The sequence below is a fragment of the Canis lupus genome, chromosome 30, assembly GCF_048164855.1.
Source record: "Canis lupus baileyi chromosome 30, mCanLup2.hap1, whole genome shotgun sequence".
Classification (NCBI taxonomy): domain Eukaryota; kingdom Metazoa; phylum Chordata; class Mammalia; order Carnivora; family Canidae; genus Canis; species Canis lupus.
The window spans coordinates 15,185,585-15,208,023 of NC_132867.1; the positions used below are offsets into that span (position 1 = coordinate 15,185,585).

Consider the following 22,439-nt stretch of genomic DNA (forward strand, 5'->3'; position numbering starts at 1 on the left):
ATAATTTAACTCTTAAGTCAATGTAATCTTAACAATGCAGGATAGAAAGAATAATCTTATAGGAAAAATGGGGCCAAACAATAAAATATTTGTTAAAGTATTTATTAAAATATTTTAAAATATAACCCAGCAATTGCACTACTAGGTATTTACCCAAAGGATATAAACAGTGATCTGAAAGGGCACTTACACCCCAATGTTTATAGCAGCAATGTCCACAATTGCCAAACTGTGGAAAGAGCTGAGATGTCCACTGACAGATGAATGGATAAAGAAGATGTGGTATAATATATATATATATATATATATATATATATATATATATATCAGTTACACATATATAACTGATATATATATACGTATATGTATGTATATAGACGTGTATATATACGTGTATATACATACAATGGGCTATTAGCCATCAAGTAAAAGTAAATCTGACCTTTTGCCGCAAGGTGGATGGAACTGGAGGGTATTATGCTAAGCAAAATAAGTCAATCCAAGAAAGGCAATTACCATATGATCTCATTCATTTGTGGAATTTAAGAAACAAAACAAAACAAAACAGAGGATCATAGGGGAAAGGAGGGAAAAATAAAATAAGATGAAATCAGAGAGGGAGACAAACCATAAGAGACTCTTAATTATAGGAAACAAACTGAGGGTTGCTGGTAGGAGGAGATGGGTGAGGGAATGGGGTAACTGGGTGATAGGCACTAAGGAGGGCACATGATGGGGTCAGGCCGGGTGGCTCAGCAGTTAAGCATCGCCTTCAGCCCAGAGCATGATCCTGGTGACCCAGGATCGAGTCGCGTGTCGGGCTCCCTGCATGGAGCTTGTTTCTCCTTCTGCCTGTGTCTCTGCCTCTCTCTCTCTCTCTCTCTCTCTCTCATGAATAAATACATAAAATCTAAAAAAAAAAAGGAGGGCACATGATGTAATGAGCACAGGATGTTACATGTAACTGATGAATCACTGATCTTTACCTCCTAATTGTTAATTAATTGAATCTAAATAAAATAAAATTTAAGAAATAATTTAAATTAAGTTAAAACAAAATAAAATAATAATATACACATCCCCATGCAAAATTATGTGGGGATACTACTTTTTGAGAAAAAAGGGGGACATCTTGTTTTTCTTACTTGGTATCTACCTTGTACATTTGTTTAAGATTAAAGAAGTCCCCTTATGCTTCTTTTTTTTTTTCTTTTTTGCTTCTCTTTTTAGATACCTGAACAACTATCACAGTTTCCTGAATAGACTGGATACTCAAATAATAATTCCTTGTTGTTCTGTGCCATTTTACCAAATATTTCTGAATTAAAGGATTAATTATAAAAGCCCCAGATTCAAAAGGAAAAAATAAAGGTAGAATATAATAAGTACAATTTTCTGAGCATTTTGGTGCACCCAGAAGTGTAATAAAGTTTGACATACTTGACCTTCTTCAAGTATCTTAACTCCTTTTTTTAGGTACTATTAGTATTGTCATTTACAAATGAGAAAACTGCATATCAGAGCATACAAGTATCATTCCTAAGCTAGTGAATGCAAAGCTGAAATGCAAACATAGTCACATCAATGCTCTTCATCACTCTACTCATAATCCTCATCTCTGTGTGCCAGAAATGTGGAGCCTGGAGTCAGTTAGGTCAATATGGACCTACTTAACTATAAGGGAAACTACAAGGGAAGACAGAAAAGGTGAAGGAGAGGCAGGATAAGTAATAAGAGGAGGAAAGAAAGGGAGGGAGAGGGGGAGAGTGGGAAGAAGCTGTAGAGGAGAGAAAAAAGGAAGAGGAGACAAAGAAAATTAAAAAAAAAAAAATCTGTTATACTGGGATGCCTGAGTGGTTCAGTTGGTTAGGCATCTGACTCTTGATTTTGGCTTAGGTTGTGTTCTCAGATTTGTAGTAATAAGCCCTGTGTGGGCTCTGACTCAGCACAGAGTCTGCCTGAGATTCTCTCTCTCCCTCTCCCTCTGCCTCTCCCCTTGCTCTCTCTTTCAATCTCTCTAAAATAAATAAATAAATCTTAAAAGAAAATTGTTGCATTAATTTCAAGGTAACAATGATTTGCTTGAGCAAAGGCAACAATCACATGTAGCACAGATGAATAGCAACCAGTGGTGCTTCCAGCACTTGTGCCATATTACATTTATCCCTGCTTTTTCCTCCTTTTGATTCTTCAAAACAAGCCCAAAAAAAGGTTGTCATCACACTCCTCAAAGCCCATCTCTGCTCCTCCAGGCACTATTACTACTTCCTCTTTCATGTAATATAACATCACTGATCATACCTCTAATTTCCCTCCAAGACCTTATGTAGAGTTCTCAGAGATACTACAAAGTCAGTATATCCAGATGGGAACATGCTATCTTTCCCTACAATTTTATACCCACTTCAAAGGTTTCAAATACCAGTCATTTGCTCATGATCATCAAATCTCTGCCTCTAGCTAAACTCTATCTGCTGAGATCCAGACATACTACCTACTATTATTGACCACATCCACTTGGATATCCCAAGGCTGTCTAAAGCTCAGTAGGTTCAAATCGAAATGATATCTTCCCCAACAACCAACTCTCATAAAACAACAAAAAATAAATATAAATATTAAAAAAAACCCTCACAGCTTATAAATTTCTTTATCATTTTAAATGGCACCACCACCTATTACCCAAGCCAGAAATAAGGATCCACCCTTGATATATCATCCCTTCTTTCAACCCCTACTTCCAAACTCTCATAAATTTCTATTGACTATACCTACAAAATATCCTGAATCTGCTTTGAATCCATCCTCAGTTTCATCTCCACTTCAAGCACTCAAGAGACCATTGTTCCTTCCTTGTCTATATTCTTGCAACAACATCCTGTCTTTTCCCTCATGAACCCGCTGTGATCTAATTGTTTTTCCAAAATAAAGATCCAATTCTGGCTCCAACCAGACTGTCCCAACTAAAATATTTCAGTGGTTTTCATTTGCTCAGTAAGTAAAATATAATCCTAGAAATGCCCTACAAGTTCTAATTCTTATAAAATTTAGGGGCTTTCTACTTCTCTCATAACTCTCTTGCTCTCCTTGCCTCCATTTTAAGACATTATAAAGTTCCTTATTTCCTGAAATGGGCTATGTTCCCTTGGCTTCAGGATCTATGCATTTGTTGAAACTTCTGCCAGGAATATAGCAAAGCAGATGAATTCCTGCTCATCATTCGGTCTCAACTAGTATGAAATGTCCTTAGAGACACATTTAGTGACCTCACTGCCCCTTATTTTATGTTTCCATACATACTATAATTTGCCTCAAGACATTTTTCATATTTTATTTATATATTTGTATTTATTTTTGATTACTGTTATACCCTTCATTAAACTGTAACTTTAATGAGGGTAGGACTATGTCTATTTTTCTCATCACAGTATCCTCAGCACTTAGCACAGTCCTGATGAGCTCAATGTAGGCACACATTAAAAATTGTTTGAATAGAAGAATGATGAACATTGTCATTTTATTTATATTATGTATTTATAAAGTCTATCTGCTGCAGTAGATAGAAACTATGTAAAGACAGAAATCTAATTTGCCCAGAATTGTATTCCTAATTTCTAGTACAGTTATTGGCCTATAGAGCTTTCAAGATATTAGATTGATTGATTAAATTGGCTCCTCTCCATGACCTTCTAGCTCAGTAAAGAGCACCATAACTTAAACAGTTATCTTGAAACTGGTTTCCTTCCTTCACTTTCAGACATTTAATTAATCATAAAAACACATGTATTCTAAATCCTAAGAAAAAAACCACTTCCACAGATTTAGTTCAGGCCTTCATCATCTTTCACATAAATTACTACAGCAGCCACCTCTCTGGACTTGTACCACTCTCACCTCTCCATTACTCATCCTCTGGGAGAATCATTTTATCCAGAATGTCCAAAATTGGTACCTTCTGTTTAAAATCCTATATTGATGTATTGATATATTTGGCATCATATTATAATGTGTGAATAATATTAGTGGGAAAAAATTATCATACTGTAGTATTCAGTATAAAAAAAAAGACACATTTGCAGTTAGATCCTAATTTTGCTAGGTAAAAAGGAGTATGTACAAGAAGAAAGAGGAAGGAAACAAAGAGGCAGAGGAAAAGGAGGAGACATAGTTGTAGACCAAATAGTAAATGTGAACATCCTTGGATGATATAATTATATATGATTCTCATATATATGAGACATTTTCTACAGTGAGCAAATATTCCATTTTAATTTTGAAAAGAGAAACAAAAGTTGATTTAAAAGTCTCTGTGTCCCTTGTATCTGAAACAGTTCAAATCCCAAAGTATGATCATAACTATTAGCAAAGAATTGTTAACAGACAATAAACTCTTTGGCCAGGCTTATATAGACAGATTTACCATGAATATATCAGCCATGTTTTATATTCCTTCATGAAAAATGCTCTAACTCAAGTATGTAAATACTTGATGCATCAATATTTCGTGTTGTTCTGCATAGACAATGATGTTGATAAAGGAAATCAAGAATTACAATTTCATTGCCTTCTGAACAAGTTGGAAACAACTTCTCTAAGACTGTAGTCTTTATGCTGTTACTGAACTCTGGTACTTTCCTGTCTTCATGCTTTTTAAAGCACTCTCTCCCCACTCATTGTCTGCAATATCTCCAATTCAAATGCTTCCTTGCTTCCCTTTCTGTACACTCGAGTATATAAGTATCCGACTCTACAGGACTTATTCCTCAGAGCTGTAAATATGCATTAGACTCCTCCAGTATTCTGCAACTTCCTTGAGAACAATAATAATGCTATTTTATCTTGAATACCCATTGTTTGGTGAAATGCCTGAATAAGTCTCATTGGTGCTAAGTAATACTGTTGAATAAATGAACTCAAAAGCTAAGAAAGCACGTCTTATAAAAATAAATGGATCATACAGGTATGTGTGTTGTATATATGCACATACATACACTATTTTTTTTAAGATTTTACCCATTTATTCATTAGAGACACACAGAGAGAGAGAGAGAGAGAGGCAGAGACACAGGCAGAGGGAGAAGCAGGCTCCACTCCGGGAGCCCGATGCGGGACTTATCTTGGGATTCTAGGATCACATCCTGAGCCGAAGGCAGACACTTAACCGCTGAGCCACCCAGGCATTCCCATACACTATTTAAAGTGATTTAAAGCAATAAACTACTATAAAATAACTATTTATTCTTATAATATTGTCAATTAGTGCTCAAAATCAAGTGGAAAAAACAAGTTTCTCTTAATAAAAGATGAGCCTTTGTGTAAATGAAGAATTTGAAATCCTAATTTGTTTTATTTAATACTCTTCTTTGAGTGACTGAGGAGTTGAGAAAAGGGGAAAAAATGAAAATAATTGATGCTCACTCATCACCAGCTCCATCCAGCTACTAAATTATTGGCAATGCCTTTAATCATTTTAAGAAAATTAAATTTGTAAGGATCTAATATTAAAAATACGTTTATCTCAAAATTTTAAAAATTTCCCTCACTTAGAACTCAGAATATTATTGTCACAAATGGCCTTAGTATTTCATGATGAAGTCTTTATATTACGTCAGCACATAGGTTCTCAATATTTTATCATAATATACTGCATTTACTGTTATTTTCTTTGTGGCTTTCAAGGTTTTAAAGATTTATCTACCAAAACCACAGTTATTATGAGTTATGACTAATTTTTATATTTTAATGTCATTTTTAGATTTTAAACAAAGATTTATAACAATGTTGTAAAATTATATACATCACTTCCATTGTTTGCAATGCTAATGTGCAAATATATAAGCATGCAGAGACTTTTCCTTAGTTTGCTTTAATGGTTGAGTAAGTTTGGACGTCGCGGTATATGCAAGCCTGAAGCTCATTACACAATAGATTTAGTCAATTCGGGTACTGTAACGACCTAGACTATGACAACAGTGAATGCTAGATATACCAACTGTGCCTTCTGAAATTCTAATGATGTCATCAGTAATTAGTCTAAACTTAAACCAAATTGTTCTAAGTCTAGGCAAGATAAAAAAAAAAAAAGTACCTCTTTTATTTCATCACTAGACATGGTACCCATGAGCCTTTTGAAAAGTTACATTATTTAATAGATTTCTAGAAGTCTAGCATAGCAGGTTGGAAACTACAATTTTAATTGTAGCATACACCATCATATCATTCTTTTATTTAACAGAGAATGAAGGAAAGTTAAATAGAAGATTAAGTAAAGGGGCATCTGGGTGGCTCAGTGGTTGAACATCTGCCTTTGGCTCAGGTCGGATCCTGGGATTCTGGGATGGAGTCCCACATCAGGCTCCCCATTGGAAGCCTGTTTCTCCTTCTGCCTATGTTTCTGCCTCTCTCTCTCTCTCTCTCTGTGTGTGTGTGTGTCTCATGAATAAATAAACTTAAAAAAAAAAGTCTGCTTCTATTATCTGTGGTATTTGTGGCTGGGAGTGGTTCTCTGAAATACTGAAATTGGGTCTCTCTCTACTGACAGAAGTTACCAGATATTTATTCACATCACTGTGAACACAATGTTGCCTGAAAATCAGAGAGAATTAGAAGGCAAGGTAGTTTGAGAAGAACACTGGAATGAGAAAGTGAGAAGGGAAAAAAAGTTTCCCCTAATGTTTGTAGTCCCTAGGTGTATATGACATAAACAAGATAGTCGACTTCGTATTCAGCATCTTCTTCCATAGAATGAATGAATTAAAGTATACACCTGAGATTCTTTTAATATTTAACATTTTAAGGCTCACTGGATAGAAAATTTACACCATTTGTATTATATTTCAAAGTAGATGCTCAAGAAAACAAACATTTAATTTATGAAAGAAAAGAAATACTAAATTATACTTACTCATAGAGACTTGGTTCTTCAACATTTCCAAACTGGTTTAATAATTTAAATGTAATATAGGCATCCTTCATGGTTTTATCTAGAAGAGTTATACTGAGAACAAAATAATAGGCTATAAAACAAAAATATAGAATGTAATTCACATTATTATTATTTTCCTTATTTTTGATTCCTATGCATTATACATGTATGTATATATGTATGTAATCTAGGCACATATTATATATGCACATAATATTGAGGGGCACTCATTTGGCACATAGGTAATATATTTAACTTTTTGTCAATATTTAACTAGACTTTAAAGTGGGGAATGAGGGCAGCCTGGGTGGCTCAGCGGTTTAGCGCGTTAGCGCCGCCTTCAGCCCAGGGTGTGATCCTGGAGATCCGGAATCGAGTCCCACATCAGGCTCCCTGCATGGAGCTTGCTTTTCCTCTGCCTGTGTCTCTGCCTCTCTGTCTCTCCCTGTGTCTCTCATAAATAAACAAAATCTTTAAAAAAATTAAATAAATAAAATAAAATAAAATAAAATGGGGAAAGAAAAAGCCTGCCAGACAGTCAGAGGTATGGGTAAAGGGTTGGCCAAATAATTAGGGAATACTATCTTGTTTGCAAACTAAAAAAAAAAAAAAAAAAAATCAGATTTTAGGTCAATGAAGCAGCTTTTCTTTTTCAGTTACATAACTAAAGTAAATATGATAAGGTTCCTTAATTATCTGATGAATAGTCTAGGTAAAATTGCTTAACAAATATAATTCCCAATTTCACTGGTTGTTTAGGAATGACTGGAAAATTAAGTATTTCTATATATACCAAGCTCATAATTATTCTTAATCAAAATGGCCCAGCTTGAAATTGATACAGTAAATTATCCACAGGCAAAGATGCTGAACTCACCCTGCACTTAATATTGTCTGAGCTAGACAGAAAGTTCTGACTCCCCGTGAGTTTTGTTTTGTTTTTTTTAAGCACAAGAAGTATCTATTAGGAAACATGTAGTTCAAATAATTACTGAGGGCCAGAGAACAAAGCCCTGCCAGAAACACCACCCAAAAAATCGCAGCCCATAACTGCTTCAAGATCCTACTACCCACCTGCAAGCAAGAGCTAGAAGATTAGCTGATAAAGCAAGTTTAAGATACTTTCATTTCTATTATGAGAAGATGTTGATGCATCTGGAGGGAAAATACCCAAAGGATTTAAATTCACAGCAAAGAGATATTTTTAAGTGCTCACTAAGCCTATCCCATTTACCATCTAACATCAATATCCAATTTTCTTCCTATACTTCAAGTATGATGCTATTATTACTTAGATGCCCATCCCCAGTCCCAACAACAGCCAAGCAGACTACATTTTGCTGCAATCCAGTGTAAAGTGATACCCATTGTTTTAGTTCTATCCTAATCCTGTTGTGATATTATAACTTATGGACTAGAATATATCCTCCATCTCCATCATATCTTATATAAAAGAGGTAGGCACTGGTCCCTATACTGTGAACCATCTCTTAGAAGAAAATGTATAAAAACAGAACACGGGATGTATGAAATCTTCTTATAAGAAATATATATACTAAAATCGTGCATGCTAGCTGTTAAACATTGCTACTAAACAGGCAAGGGTAACTTATTGTTTTATGCCTGATGCTTATCACTGCCTCAAATAAGGTAATGTATATATCGCCAGACCATCAATTTCTAACACAAGAGAGTAAAGGACAACTTCTTACTTTAAAGTGACTTCTCAAAAAAATAAAATAAAATAAAATAAAATGAAATAAAATAAAATAAAATAAAGTGACTTCTCAGGGACACCTGAGTGGCTCAGCAGTTGAGCGCCTGCCTTTGGCTCAGGGTGTGATCCCAGATTCTCGGGTTGGAGTCCCACATCGGGCTCCTTGCATGGAGCCTGCTTCTTCTCCCTCTGCCTGTGTCTCTGCCTCTCTCTCTCTCTCTCTCTCTGTGTCTCTCATTAATAAATAAATAAAATCGTTTATTTTTTTTAATCTTTTAAAATAAATAAATAAATAAAGTGGCTGCTCAGCTTCAGACAAAATACTTTGTTACACCCCCAAAAGCAGACCTTCAGACTCTCAGATGACTTCTGGAAGTATGACATATTGAGATGTTACAGAATAAGCCCACCTCTTATTGTACATGGAAATAATGAGTGTGCGATCCATAAATTAAATACACAACCAAGCTCAGATAAAGGTAGGGAAAATATCAGGAGACAGAAATGAAGAGAAAGTAAAGGTAAAGCTTAAGAAGGACTGAAGCTCTGGAATCCCTGCAGGAATTGAGAAGTGAATGTGGGGAGAGTGAGGCTCTATGGAAGTGTTAACTTCCACACACAGGAGACATGATGCTGAGTGACAGAGTGGAAATGAAAGTCTCTGCACAGAGCTGGAGACCTTAATTTTCTGCTTTGTCATTCAAAGGGAGACCTGGGAAATTCTTCTTACTGGTTGTCTATGAGTCTTAGATGGGGGAAAAAAATGTTCCAAGACTAAATAAAACTCCAGGTAACATGGAAATTTCTTTTTAAGATTTTATTTATTTATTTATTTATTTATTTATTTATTTATTTATTTGAGAGCGAGAGGAACAGGCTCTGCTCTGAGCATGGAGCTGGACACAAAGCTTGAGATCATGACCTGAGTGGAAATCAACAGTCCCATGCTTAACCGACTGAGGCACCCAGACACCCTGATAACATGGAATTTAAATTAGCACTCATCACTTGGTAAAGATCCTCCTTACCCCTCCAAATTACATTAAAAATGCTCCAAGATTATGCTACATAAATTCTGAAAAAAATAAAATCCAACTTGCTCTGAAGAGAGAATTTTGTGCTTTTTTTTTAACTTTTTTAAAGATTTTATTTATTCAACAAGGAGGGAGACAGTGGAGGGGAACACAAGCCAGGGGAGCTGCAGAGGGAGAGGAAGAAACAGGTTCCCCACTAAGCAGGGAGTCTGAGGCAGGGCTCAATCCCAGGATATGGAATAATGACCTGAGCCAAAGGTAGACACTTAACCAGCTCAACCACCCAGGTGCTCCAAAGAGTGAATTTTGAAGAGCTGACTACTGAGAGTTTTCTATATTAAAAGAATACATGAGTCTTCATTTTGAAATAGCACAAATATTTTTCTTTAATTTTAAGAGGCTTAAAATGACCCTTGAGACTAGAAAATGATAACAATAAATCATGAATAAGTAGATTAATTAATTAATTGATCCAACCAGAAGAAAACTATAGATTATCTGCAGGCAATAATTACACCAACAATAAATGAAAAAATAAATTTATCTGCAAAGAAAATTTATGTCTTCAAAGTGCTGAGTCAAAATACTCTGTCTAGAATTCTATCTTGAATTAAATTTGCATTCCAGAGTAAGGAAAAGATAAGGACATTTTCAAGGAATAAACAAACTGAGAGAGACCACTAGTAACAAGTCATTAAGGATATATTTCAGTAAGTTAGGAGTTAAACCCAGAAGGCAAAAGTTGGAGAAGGGAAAGAGGACAAGATAAAAGGTAGAAAACTAAAATTGGTAAATATAGTGAACATTTGTTATAATAGTAACATTCATAATAAATTCTGATTGTTAAGTAACAAGTGAAACGAAATATTACAGAATATAATATTTAAGACAGAAAAGAAGACAGGTTTCAAAGGCTGTATGAGATACAAACTGTTGTGATAAAATATGATAGAATCAGATAAAATTGGGAGGCAAAATGCAAATTTTTGCATAAAGCAAAAAGAAGCAAATTACCAGGAAAATATAAAAGTCCTGAACCATTATACATCTAAGAAAGCAGAGACTCAGAATACATAAAGTTAAAATCTAAACAATGTGGCTACCTGCTTAAAATAAAAAAGATTTACATTAGGACTCAACTTCCAACATAACACATAAAATGAACAGGATATGATTGAAAATTGCCCATTAGGGCAGCCCGGGTGGCTTAGCAGTTTAGTGCTAACTTCAGCCCAGGGCGTGATCCTGGAGACCCAGGTTCGGGTCCCACATCAGGCTCTCTGCATGGAGACTACTTCTCCCTCTGCCCGTGTCTCTTTCCCTCTCTCTCTCTCTCTCTCTCTGTCTCTCATGAATAAATAAATAAAATCTTTAAAAAAAAAAAGAAAGAAAGAAAGAAAGAAAGAAAGAAAGAAAGAAAGAAAGAAAGAAAAAGAAAGAAAGAGAAAGAAAGAAAGAAAGAAAGAAAGAAAGAAAGAAAGAAAGAAAGAAAAAAAGAAAGAAAATTGCCCATTATACCAAGAACAAAGGAAACCACAACTAAGGTGAGAAAGGACAATGAATTGATGTCAACACTGAGATAAATCAGATGCTGGGATTATCTGACAAGGATTTCAAAAAACCAGTTAGAGCCTCTTGAAAAAATGAATAGAAAGATCTGAGCAAAGAAATAGAAGCTGTAAAAGAAAACAGGGTAGAAATTACATAAATGAAAACTACAGTAATATATATATAAAACTCACTGCATGTACCTGATGGTAGAGTGAATGATAGAGGATAGAAGTCAGTGAATTTGAAGACAGATCAACTGGCCACTCAAACTCAACAATGGAGAAAAAAAAGAGTGAGAGGGAAAATATGAACAGGGCCTCAGACACTTATGTGACCATAGCAAAAGATGTCATATGTATGTTATCATGTTAGGAAGAAAGAAAAGAAATTGGTGTTAAAGAATATTCAAAGAAATGATGGCCAAGGACTTTCTAAATTTGATAAAGAAAACCAATATGCACATTCAAGAAGCTGAGTGAACCTGAAACAGGATAAACCCAAACAAATCCTCACCAAGTCATCATAATTAAACTTCAAAAAAGAAAAAAAAAAAAATGAAAGCAGCCCAAAACAAATGATGCATTACCTATAGGAGAATACAAATTTGAGTCACAATGGATTTTTTTAATCTGAAACCATGGAGGCCAGGATTTTTCACACACTGTGTGGCACATTTTTCAAAGGCCAAAAGAAAGACTCAACTCTAAGCCTGATATCCAGTAATACTATCCTTTGAGAATAAAGAAGAAATAAAGGCACTCTAAGACAAAGAAAAACTTAAATAATTTCTTTCTTTTTTTTTTTTGTATATGTTTTTATTGGAGTTCAATTTGCCAACATATATCATAACAACCAGTGCTCATCCCATCAAGTGCCCCCCTCAGTGCCTGTCACCCAGTCACCCCATCCCCCCGCCCACCTCCCTTTCCTCTACCCCTTGTTCATTTCCCAGAGTTAGGAGTCTCTCAGGCTCTGTCACCCTCTCTGATATTTCCCACTCATTTTCTCTCCTTTCCCCTTTATTCCCTTTTACTATTTTTTTATATTCCCCAAATGAATGAGATCATATAATGTTTATCCTTCTCTGATTGACTTACTTCACTCAGCATAATACCCTCCAGTTCCATCCATATTGAAGCAAATGGTGGGTATTTGTCGTTTCTAATGGCTAAGTAATATCCCATTGTGTATATAGGCCACATCTTCTATATCCATTCATCTTTCGATGGACACCGAGGCTCCCTCCACAGTTTGTCTAATTGTGGACATTGCTGCTATAAACATTGGGGTGCAGGTGTCCTGCCGTTTCACCTCATCTGTATCTTTAGGGTAAATCTTCAGCAGTGCAATTGCTGGGTCATAGGGTAGTTCTATTTTTAACTCTTTGAGGAACCTCCACAGTTTTATTAGCAGACTCAATTCCTTAAATATTGTAAGAAGGAATTTCTTCAAACAGAAAGGAATTGAAATCATCTTAAAGCATCAAAAACAAAGAGGGAAAAATAGCAAGGGAAGACATCTACATACATACAATAGATTATCCTTTTCCTCATGAATTTTATATATTTGATGATTGAGACAAAAATTATCATGCAATCTGCTACTCAAGACAATGATATTTTAAAGTGGGGAATGTAAAGAAACCCAAATGCAAATCAAAGTCTCACACTTCACATAAAATGTTGATAACAGGTGACTATGAAAAATCATATGTGCTTATTGTAATTATGGTAGACCTCCTCAAATATGTCCATGTCCTAATCTCTGGAACCTGTAAATATGTAAGCTTCAATGGCAAAGCAAAATGGAATTAAAATTGCTAATCACCTGCTCTTAAAATAGGAAGATTATCTGATTTATCCACGTGGGAGCAATGCAGTTAAAAGGGTTGTAGTTACAAAGCAGAAGAAAAAGAAGAGAATCAGAAAGAGATGTGATGCAAAAGGATTGAAAGGATGCAGTGAGAGTGAGTGAAGACACAACCCACCACTGAGAAAGAAGAGGCCGCAGGCCAAGGAACGTAGACAGCCTCTAGAAGTTCAGCGTCGAGGAAACAGATTCTCCCCTAGAGCCTCCAGAAATACAGGCCTGCTGACACCTCAATTTTTTCAGTGACACTTGTGTCAGTCTTCTGACCAGAACTGTAAAGATAATAGATTTTAGCTTTTTTAAGCCACTAACCTTGTGGTAATTTGTTGTGGTCATGACAGAAAATGAATACGTATTTTGGTGAATAATTACCTTGAACATATTGTTAGTGGAAATGTAGATGGTTAACAACTTGCTGATGAGGCCTCAGAAGGAAGGGACGTGTTATTGAAAACTGGTAGAAAAAGAATACTTGCTATATAGTCACAGAAAGCTTAACAGAATTATGTCCTGAAATTATATGGAAAGCAAAAGTTGTAAATAAAGAAATGGGACATTTAGCTGAGGGGATTTTCATGCTAATAGGGCTTCAAAATATGGCCTTGTTTCTTAGTGGTTTTTATGGTGAAATGTGAGAGGAAAAATGTAAACTGAGATGAAAGTGTTAAAAAAAATCCAGATCTAATGACTTAAAAAATCCTTATCCTATCAAGTTTGCAAAAGATACTAAAACTAAGAGATTCACTATCAGGAAATCATGCCCCAGAGAAAAATCTAGGAGTGTGACTAGACAATCTTTTGCCTTAGAAAGGTAAAAAAGTTAGAGTATTCAGTAACACTAAAGGCTCTTAGGAAAGATTAAGTATGTGGTTCTTAGATTCCCTCTGCCATCTCAGTAGAAGCCCAAAATAGAGATAAGATTATCTACAAAAGATATTTGGAAGTTCCTCTTGTCTAATGGAATGAATCTCTGACATAGATGGACATCTACAAGGTTTTTGACAATGTTGTAGTAGCATAAATGCTGTCAGCTTGGACTGAAGGAGACAAAGTACAAAACGAAAGAATGTTGTGGGGCCCTCAGAATTTTCCAGCAAGAAACAGGCTGTTAGAACTATTCATCTGTAAACATAAGTTACCATTTATACAAAACAATAAAAAAGAAGAAGAAAGAAAGAAGAAAGAAGAAAAGAAAGAAAGAAAGAAAGAAAGAAAGAAAGAAAGAAAGAAAGAAAGAAAGAAAGAAAAAGAAAGAAAGAAAGAAAGATGACTCTAAGTTGCTAGAACACAGAGCTGTGAACCCATGGAGCAGAATTCAGGGGGAATAAGCCACAGGGAATGTTTTCCAACTCTTGATTCCAAATGGAATTTGCCCTATTGGACTATAAAGCTGCTTCAGGGATGCCTGGGTGGCTCAGCGGTTGAGCGTCTGCCTTTGGTTCAGGGCATGATCCTGGAGTCCCGGATCAAGTCCTGGATCACATCCCTCATCGGGTTCCCCGCAGGGAGCCTGCTTCTCCCTCTGCCTATGTCTCTGCTTCTCTCTCTGTCTCTCATGAATAAATAAATAAAATCTTTTTTTAAAAAAAGAAATTTTTTTTTAAAACTACTTCAGACCATTGACTCCATTTCCTTTTCTATTTTTTTCCCCCTTTGAACAGGAATGTCTATGACTAGTATCCTATGTCTGTCTCACCAACGTATTTTTGGAACAGACAACTTGATTCTTGAGTTTCATAGACCCACAAATGGAAGTATTTGTGCCTATGGATGGATTCTACCTAGAGACTTACCCAAATGTGATTTAGATTTGGAATTGAATGATATGATTTGGAACTTTTTATCTGATAATATTAGATGAGATTTTTTACTTTGAATTGATGTTGTAATGAGTTGATGGTGTTGGAGACCAACAGAATCTTATTGACATATATTGAACACTCCACCCAACAAAAGCAGAATACACATTTATTTCAAGTGCCTATGAAATATGCACCCAAATCAACTATATCCTGGACTGTTTTTTTTTTTTAGTCAATAAATTTAAAAGAATTGAAATTATACATAATTTGTTTTCTAAACATATGACTCTAAATAGTATAATCAACAATAGAAATCATAATAGAGGGACAAGAAGAAAATCTCTAAATACATGGAATTAAACAACATGCTTGTAAATAACCCGTGGTTAAAAAACCTACAGGTAACAAACAATGCTTTCTTCTAAGATTGGGAATAAGGCAAGATCTGTCTTCATCATACTTATTTAACATAGTATTAGAAATTCTAGACACTGAATGAAATAAGAAAAAAAATAAATGGTGTACAGATTAGAAAGGAAGAAGTAAAAGTTTCTCTTTATTTGTAGATGATATGATTGTTACATAGGAAACTCTTAAGAAATCTATTTTTAAAATCCAAGGAATAATAAGTGAATTCAGCAAGGCCCCAAGAAAAAAGCTCAAAATATTCAATCCTATTTCTACATACTAACAATAGACATGGGGATATGAAATTTTTAAAATATCATTTATCATCACTCAAAAATTAAAAAAAAACTTAGATATACATGTAACAAAAGAGACACAGGGCTTATATGCTGAAAATTACAAAATACTGATGAAATAAATCAAAGAATCAAAGTAAATGTAGAGACATGTTTATGAATCAGAAGACTCAACATGGTAAAGATGTCAGTTCCCCCAAAATTGATCTATAGGTTTAATGCAATTCCTACACAGCCAAAGTTTTGTAGACATAGACAACCTTATTTTAAATTTTTATTGAAAGGCAAATATTCTAGAATATCTAAATATACATGACAAAGAAGAATAAAGAAGAAATAATCATTCTATCTGATAAGTCTATAGTATTAGCCATAGTAATTAATAATGTGTCAATTGGAAAAGGGATAAGCAGATAAATCAATGAAACAGGAAAGAGAATGGAATCTAGACCAAATAGAAATATGCTTAAACAAATATGCTTAACTGATTTTTGATAAAGCTACAAAAGCATTTCAATAAAGCAAAGATAGTCCTTCAACAAATGATGTTGGAGCAAATAAATGTCTATAGGCAAAAAAAAAAAAAAAAAAAAGAACCTCAACCTAAACCCTACATACTATACGAAACCTAAACCCTACATACTATACGAAAACTAAACCACTAATGAAATACAGACTTAAATGTATCACATAAAACTATAGAATTTTTAGGAAAAAAAAAATTAGGAGGAATCTTCAAGACCTATAGAACTCAGCAAAGAGTTCTCAGACACCAAAAACATGTTCTGTGTAAAGAAAATGATACATTAGATCTCATCAAAAGTAAACACTTTTGCCATTGCAAAAGCCCTTGTAAAAAGATGAAAAAGTAGTTATGTTACAGACTGGGAGAAAATATTTGCAAACCAAATATCCAATAAGGACTACTATAAAAATATATGAAAAAAAAAAAAAACCCCTCAAAACTCCACACTTAAAATTCAGTTGAAACATGGGCAAAAGACATGAACACGTTTCACCAAAGATATACAGAAAAGAGATTCATTGTTATAAGCCAACAGGGCAACAAAGATTAAAACCACAATAAGGTATCACTATCCACCTATTAGAATGATTTTTTTTTTTTTTTAATGATGACAATACCAACTGCTAGTAAGAAATCCGAGAAATTGGATCACTCATACTTTGCTGGGGAGATTGCAAAATGGTACAGGATACTGAAAAACACTTCATCAATTTCTTATAAGGCTAATTAATTAGCTTATGACCCAGCAATTGCATTCCTATGCCTTTAAAAAGGAGAAATAAAAACTTAAATTCACATAAAAACTTGTATATAAATATTCATAGCTTTATTTATAATAGCCAAAAACTAAAAACATCCCTAATGTCCTTCAAGAGATGAACAATTAAACAAGCTAAAAAATCAGGTCCTTTGAATTTGACCGTAACAAATTTCAGAGTTCCTTGAAATTATGTGATGGAATTGGATGAGGTAGAAAGAACATTTTAGTGAAAATACAAATTAGTATATAAAACTAATCATTTGTTCATTTGTTGAAAATGTTAACTTACTACAGAATGGACTTGTGCCACTAGTATCCAAAAACACAGTGGTCTTGAGAAATTGTTTTTCTTTTCTTTCTTTTAAAGCATCTTTCCATAGCTCAGCTTGATAACCTAAGATTTGAGAAAGAAAACATTAGAAACTAGATTTCCATCAAATAGCACACAAAGCTTTCAAATAAAACAAACAAAGCTTTCAAATAAACAATGTATTACAATAATAATAATTTATGATTTCTGTAACTCAAAAACCATCTGTCAAATAATTTTATATTCCATTCATTTTAATTACATAATAAATCAAATTCAAGATTCATAAACAAATCCACTCCCTAGAAATCTTATCAGAGCTGAGCATACTCCATATGGCTACAATCCATTTGTAGCAATTTTTACTATTATATCATAAACTCAAAATTGTACTTTTTTTTAAAGATTTATTTATTTATTCATGAGAGATACACAGAGGCAGAGACACAGGCAGAAGGTGAAGCAGGCTCCCTGCGGGGAGCCCAATGTGGTATTCCATCCTGGAACTCAGGGATCACGCCCTGAGCCAAAGGCCGATGCGCAACCGCTCAACCGGAGCCATCCAGACATCCCCAGAATTGTACTTGCATCTCCTTTTAGTAAATTCAGTAGAATAAAATGATTAGATAAAACAAATACAAAATTTAGTTCCATGAGCATAGCTCCCAATTCTCCTACATATACACATGCATACAGATAGCGTATGTATGTGCATACATTATAAATGTGTCATAAAGATAGCATCTATATACATTACATATTATATATGTAATATATATATTCCAGATACATACATTATCAGCATATTTTTTTAATTTTTTATTTATTCATGATAATCACAGAGAGAGAGACAGAGGCAGAGACACAGGCAGAGGGAGAAGCAGGCTCCATGCACCAGGAGCCCGATGTGGGATTCGATCCCGGGTCTCCAGGATCGCGCCCTGGGCCAAAGGCAGGCGCCAAACCGCTGCGCCACCCAGGGATCCCATCAGCATATTTGAAATATTAACACATACACATATATTTAAAATGTTTCCTACTTTATGTATTTGTCTGTTCTTACATTACTACCTCCAAATTTGAAATTTGAATGTAGTAGGAAGAACACTAATCCTTCTATTCACACTGGGTCACAATTTTCTCAATTATACAGAAAAGCAATGAGCCCAGAAAAGCAATTCCCAACATAAGATCTGAAGAAAAAGAATCCCACAAGACATCTTCTGGACAGAAGGGGTCTATGAGAAATTAAGTCTGGCAAAATCTGCATTTTGCCCTCCTCTCCTAGCAATTCTCTCTGCATGTTAGTATAAACCTCCTGCTGAAGAAAACTGCAGAAAGCTGTTTAATTCAACCATTGCAATTGCTTCCCATTTCATTGAGCCCCTTTGGCTTTGGAAACATTTCTAGCAGATCCTGATCGTGGCACTCATAAGATGTTAGTGCTGGGATGACATGCTTGGGATCTGGTAATCTCTTTAGAAAATCCAAAGCAAAAAAACAGCCTCTAAGATTCTTTCCAGCTCTACTGTTCTATTTTTATGTGGATTCTTTTTTTTTCTCTCTCTCTCTCTCTATAATTTCTCACAGGCAGGCTGTAGTTATCGAAAGTTGAAATACTTAGCTGCTTTTGCCAAGCTTTATGAGTTTGGAAGGTGTGAACCATGTATGATTCATGTCTACTTGCTAATAGCAAATGAAAAGCTGACTATGGTTTACACCTCTCCACTTGCTCCTAAGACTTTCCATAAAAATTAAAATCTTCAGTGCCACTAAGAATGTACAAGTCTTAAAAAAAAATGCATAGTCTCTTTCTTTGGTGGAAAAGTAGAAATATAGATGGATGATAGATAGTGAGACCTCTTTACAAAACAAGAACAAGGATCATCATAAGACCACCAAATTTGCACGCTACATTGAGCATAGTTGGTTAAATTCCATTGAGCAGTTGATTAAACTCTTTTCACTAAAAACCTTAAAAGTACTACATAGGAAATAAATTATTTTCTCTGGTTGTTCCACAGGTAATTTGTCCATAAAATGCTAACATGTTCTCAAGAAAATATGAAAGTTTCCAGCAAAATACTAACAATTATTTATTCATTTTCCATAAAAACTTATAGTAATTATAACAATCTCACTTACCTAGCCTAGGACATGATTTTTTCTTGAACTTCTCACAGTTTACACATAAACCAGCTTTGAAATCTTCATATGAAGAACAAGGAAATGAAATAAAATTGCAGTTTGTTTCCAAAGATGCCATGAACAAGTAAACTGCTCTCTGGTGGTTGCATTTAATAAATTCAATTCCTTAAGTGTTAAAAATCAAGCAAAAGAACTGTAGATGTATTAAACTGTAGATTTATTAAACCAAGTTTAAATAAATTAGAGAAAAATTAAGTTCTATTCAATACTACATACTTGTGGATATTAAAGTGTTGACTATACAATTTTATCTCAAGGAACTAAATGAGTAGTACCATTGAAAATTTAAATTTAATATGCATTTACGTGACATTTATTTTTAAAAATTTCTGAAGTAATAACTACCACAGGAAAAAATGTTTAATTTCAATCATTTGATCACCTCCACACACACAGTGCTACCATACTTAATAACTATGTGTATATCTTTCCCTTCTAACCTCACATCCCCAACATTTCTACTCATTGTCAGGGAGGACTATGAAACCAGGAAACAATAAAACTTTTATTGTGTCCTTTTCTTTCCCAATCTTCTCACATCCTTATAATCTTTGACCAAACTTCTCTAGCTGCTGTGGTCTTTAGTGGTGTGTTACTTAACTAGGTGTCACTGTAGACCTCAAAACACTGCTTCCTAGGACTCTGAAGTGAGCCAAATGCACACCTGGAGCAGCTGCTTGGCTATTTTGTAACAATCAAGTACAAGAGATTATGAATCTGTGCTTGTATAATATTATAGTTATGGTAAAGATTAAATCCTGAGACCAAACTCATGTTACATGCTACTTTGGCCATATGTGCTTCTTCATTGACTTAGACCTTCTCCTAATGTTTAAAATGCTGAAATAAAGGTGCACACACACACACACAAAAATAATAATAATAAAATAAATAAAGGGGCACCTGGGTGGCTCAGTCTCTTAAGTGTCTGCCTTCACCTCAGGTCATGATCCCAGGGTCCTGGGATTGAGCCAGAGTTGGGCTCCCTTCTCAGCAGAGAGTCTGCTTCTTCCTTGCCCCCCCCCCCCCCATTGCTCCTGAGAGTACCTGTGTGTGCCTTTGCTCTTTCTCTCTATCAAATAAATAAATAAATTTTTATTTTTTAAAATTTTTTAAAGATTTTATTTATTCATGAGAGACAGAGAGAGAGAGGCAGAGACAGAGACAGAGGGAGAAGCAAGGTCCTCGCAGGGAGCCCGACGTGGGACTCCATCCTGGAACTCAGGGATCACTCCCTGAGCCAAAGGCAGACAGACACTCAACCACTGAGCCACCCAGGTGTCCCCAAATGAATAAATAAAATCTTATTTAAAAAATGATGAAATGAAGCTATTGAAACTAATGTAATAGGTCTCACCATGACAAAATGGGATATGTACTGGTAAACTTTATGAACTGAGAAAAATCCAATTAAGCCATTTTTTACCAATAACTCCCTGACTCATGAGCAAGGATGATCAAAATCTTGCCCACAAGTTAAGAAGGAAAAAAGTAAATTGTTTTCCTTTCATCATTTGAAATTCATAATTCATTCAAAAATACTATTGGTATACCTGAAAAAATGGATTTAGGACAGCCAGGTTGCTTTTTTCCTCCATTTGGATAAAAATCTATATGTCCCAAGGGTTCTTTAAACCCTAAACCTAAGAAGAAAAACACTCAAGAATCACAAACTGAATATAATCGAGTCAACAGCACTTTTACAAAATAAAATATCCTATAAATTCCATTGAAAGTGACTCTTAAAATTTGAATTGAAAATAAAATAAATGCTATTTTTACAAAGATACATTTTTCTGGTATTGTCTCAAATTAATTCCTCATGAAAATTATATGTCATCAATTTAACATATTTACCAATCATCAATTTACTATGGGTCCATCACAGTCCTTTGTGCTACAAATATATAAATAAAAAAGAAAAACAGAGCAAAACTCCTTTTGATAGTGGAAACTATATCTTACTGGGAAGAAGACATAATACACAAGTGAAAATATAGTATGTCAGATAATAATAAGTACCACAGCGAAAACACCAAGTAAGAGGACAGTAAGTGCCTAGTGGGGGTGGTAGGTTGCACTTTTAAGTAGTTTGGTTAGACAATTTTCCATTGAGGAGGTAGTCACACAATGATGTGAAGGATGTGAGTGAAACAGTGAGCCAAGCAGAAAATTATGTGAGCATACCTAAAGGATTCAAAGAAATCCAGTTACCTGGAGTATAACATGCAAGAGGAAGCGCTGGGGGAAATGAAGCCAAGTCATTTGTGACCTTTTAGGCCAGTGTGATGATTTGCTCACACTCTGGATACAGCCAAAGACTTAGTACTAGATTCACTAACTGGAAATACCTAAATATGCTGCATCAGCTGGAACAAATTCGGCCAGAGTAACATAAATGTGTAGCTATGATTTAAGGGCTTCTGTGTATCTGTGGTCCTCAGAACCCCAATGTGGGGGCTATAACTCAGGGAAGTCATGGGGATGAAAGAGGTTAGGTAGCAAGCTCAGAATACTCAGGAATGTGATTAGATATGAAATTTTGCTGCCAAGTAAAGTTGCAATGCTTTGGCTTAGGGCACAAGACATTTTCTACAACAGAATAAACTCTTGAAAGAGACCAGCAATAGATTTACATAACAAAGATAAAGACTAAAGACAGGTCTGACAGTAAGGATTAATATGCAGCCACAGGATTCAGTGTTAGTATGGAACAGGACAAGATAACTGCTAGTGAGGTGTTGGCAGAGCATGAGAACACTGGGCCTGTGAATAATGGGGGAGGGGATTCAGCGTGTAAGGAAAGGCAAAGAACAATTCAAATGACTTCAGTAGAACTCCTTAGAATCCAGGGAAGCACAAGACTGATTTGATTGTGACAGTGGTGAGGATAGGCTAGCCAATCTCTCTTTACATACCATCACCTGCTTGCATTCTCCTAAATATGACCAATATATATATATATATTTTTAATTTTGGAAATCTTTACAGTTTCCTTATGTCTGAACTCAACATGGAGTTCCAAGACTAGGG

The 22,439-nt window shown here is 34.9% G+C and overlaps 1 protein-coding gene across 3 annotated transcripts in view; it reads right to left on the bottom strand.

Annotated features, from left to right (window-relative positions):
• Positions 1-22,439, bottom strand: part of LIPI (lipase I) — a 130,354-nt gene that overhangs the window by 11,322 nt on the left and 96,593 nt on the right. For 2 of the 3 annotated variants that reach the window (XM_072806558.1, XM_072806559.1), the window contains exons 7-10: positions 20,960-21,049; positions 19,344-19,511; positions 17,178-17,282; positions 6,905-7,016 (exon numbers count right to left, since the gene is read on the bottom strand). In XM_072806558.1, coding sequence (XP_072662659.1) covers positions 6,905-7,016; positions 17,178-17,282; positions 19,344-19,511; positions 20,960-21,049 — 475 coding nt within the window. The remainder of the gene's footprint in view (positions 1-6,904; positions 7,017-17,177; positions 17,283-19,343; positions 19,512-20,959; positions 21,050-22,439) is intronic. The other variant, XM_072806560.1, reaches the window with a different exon arrangement.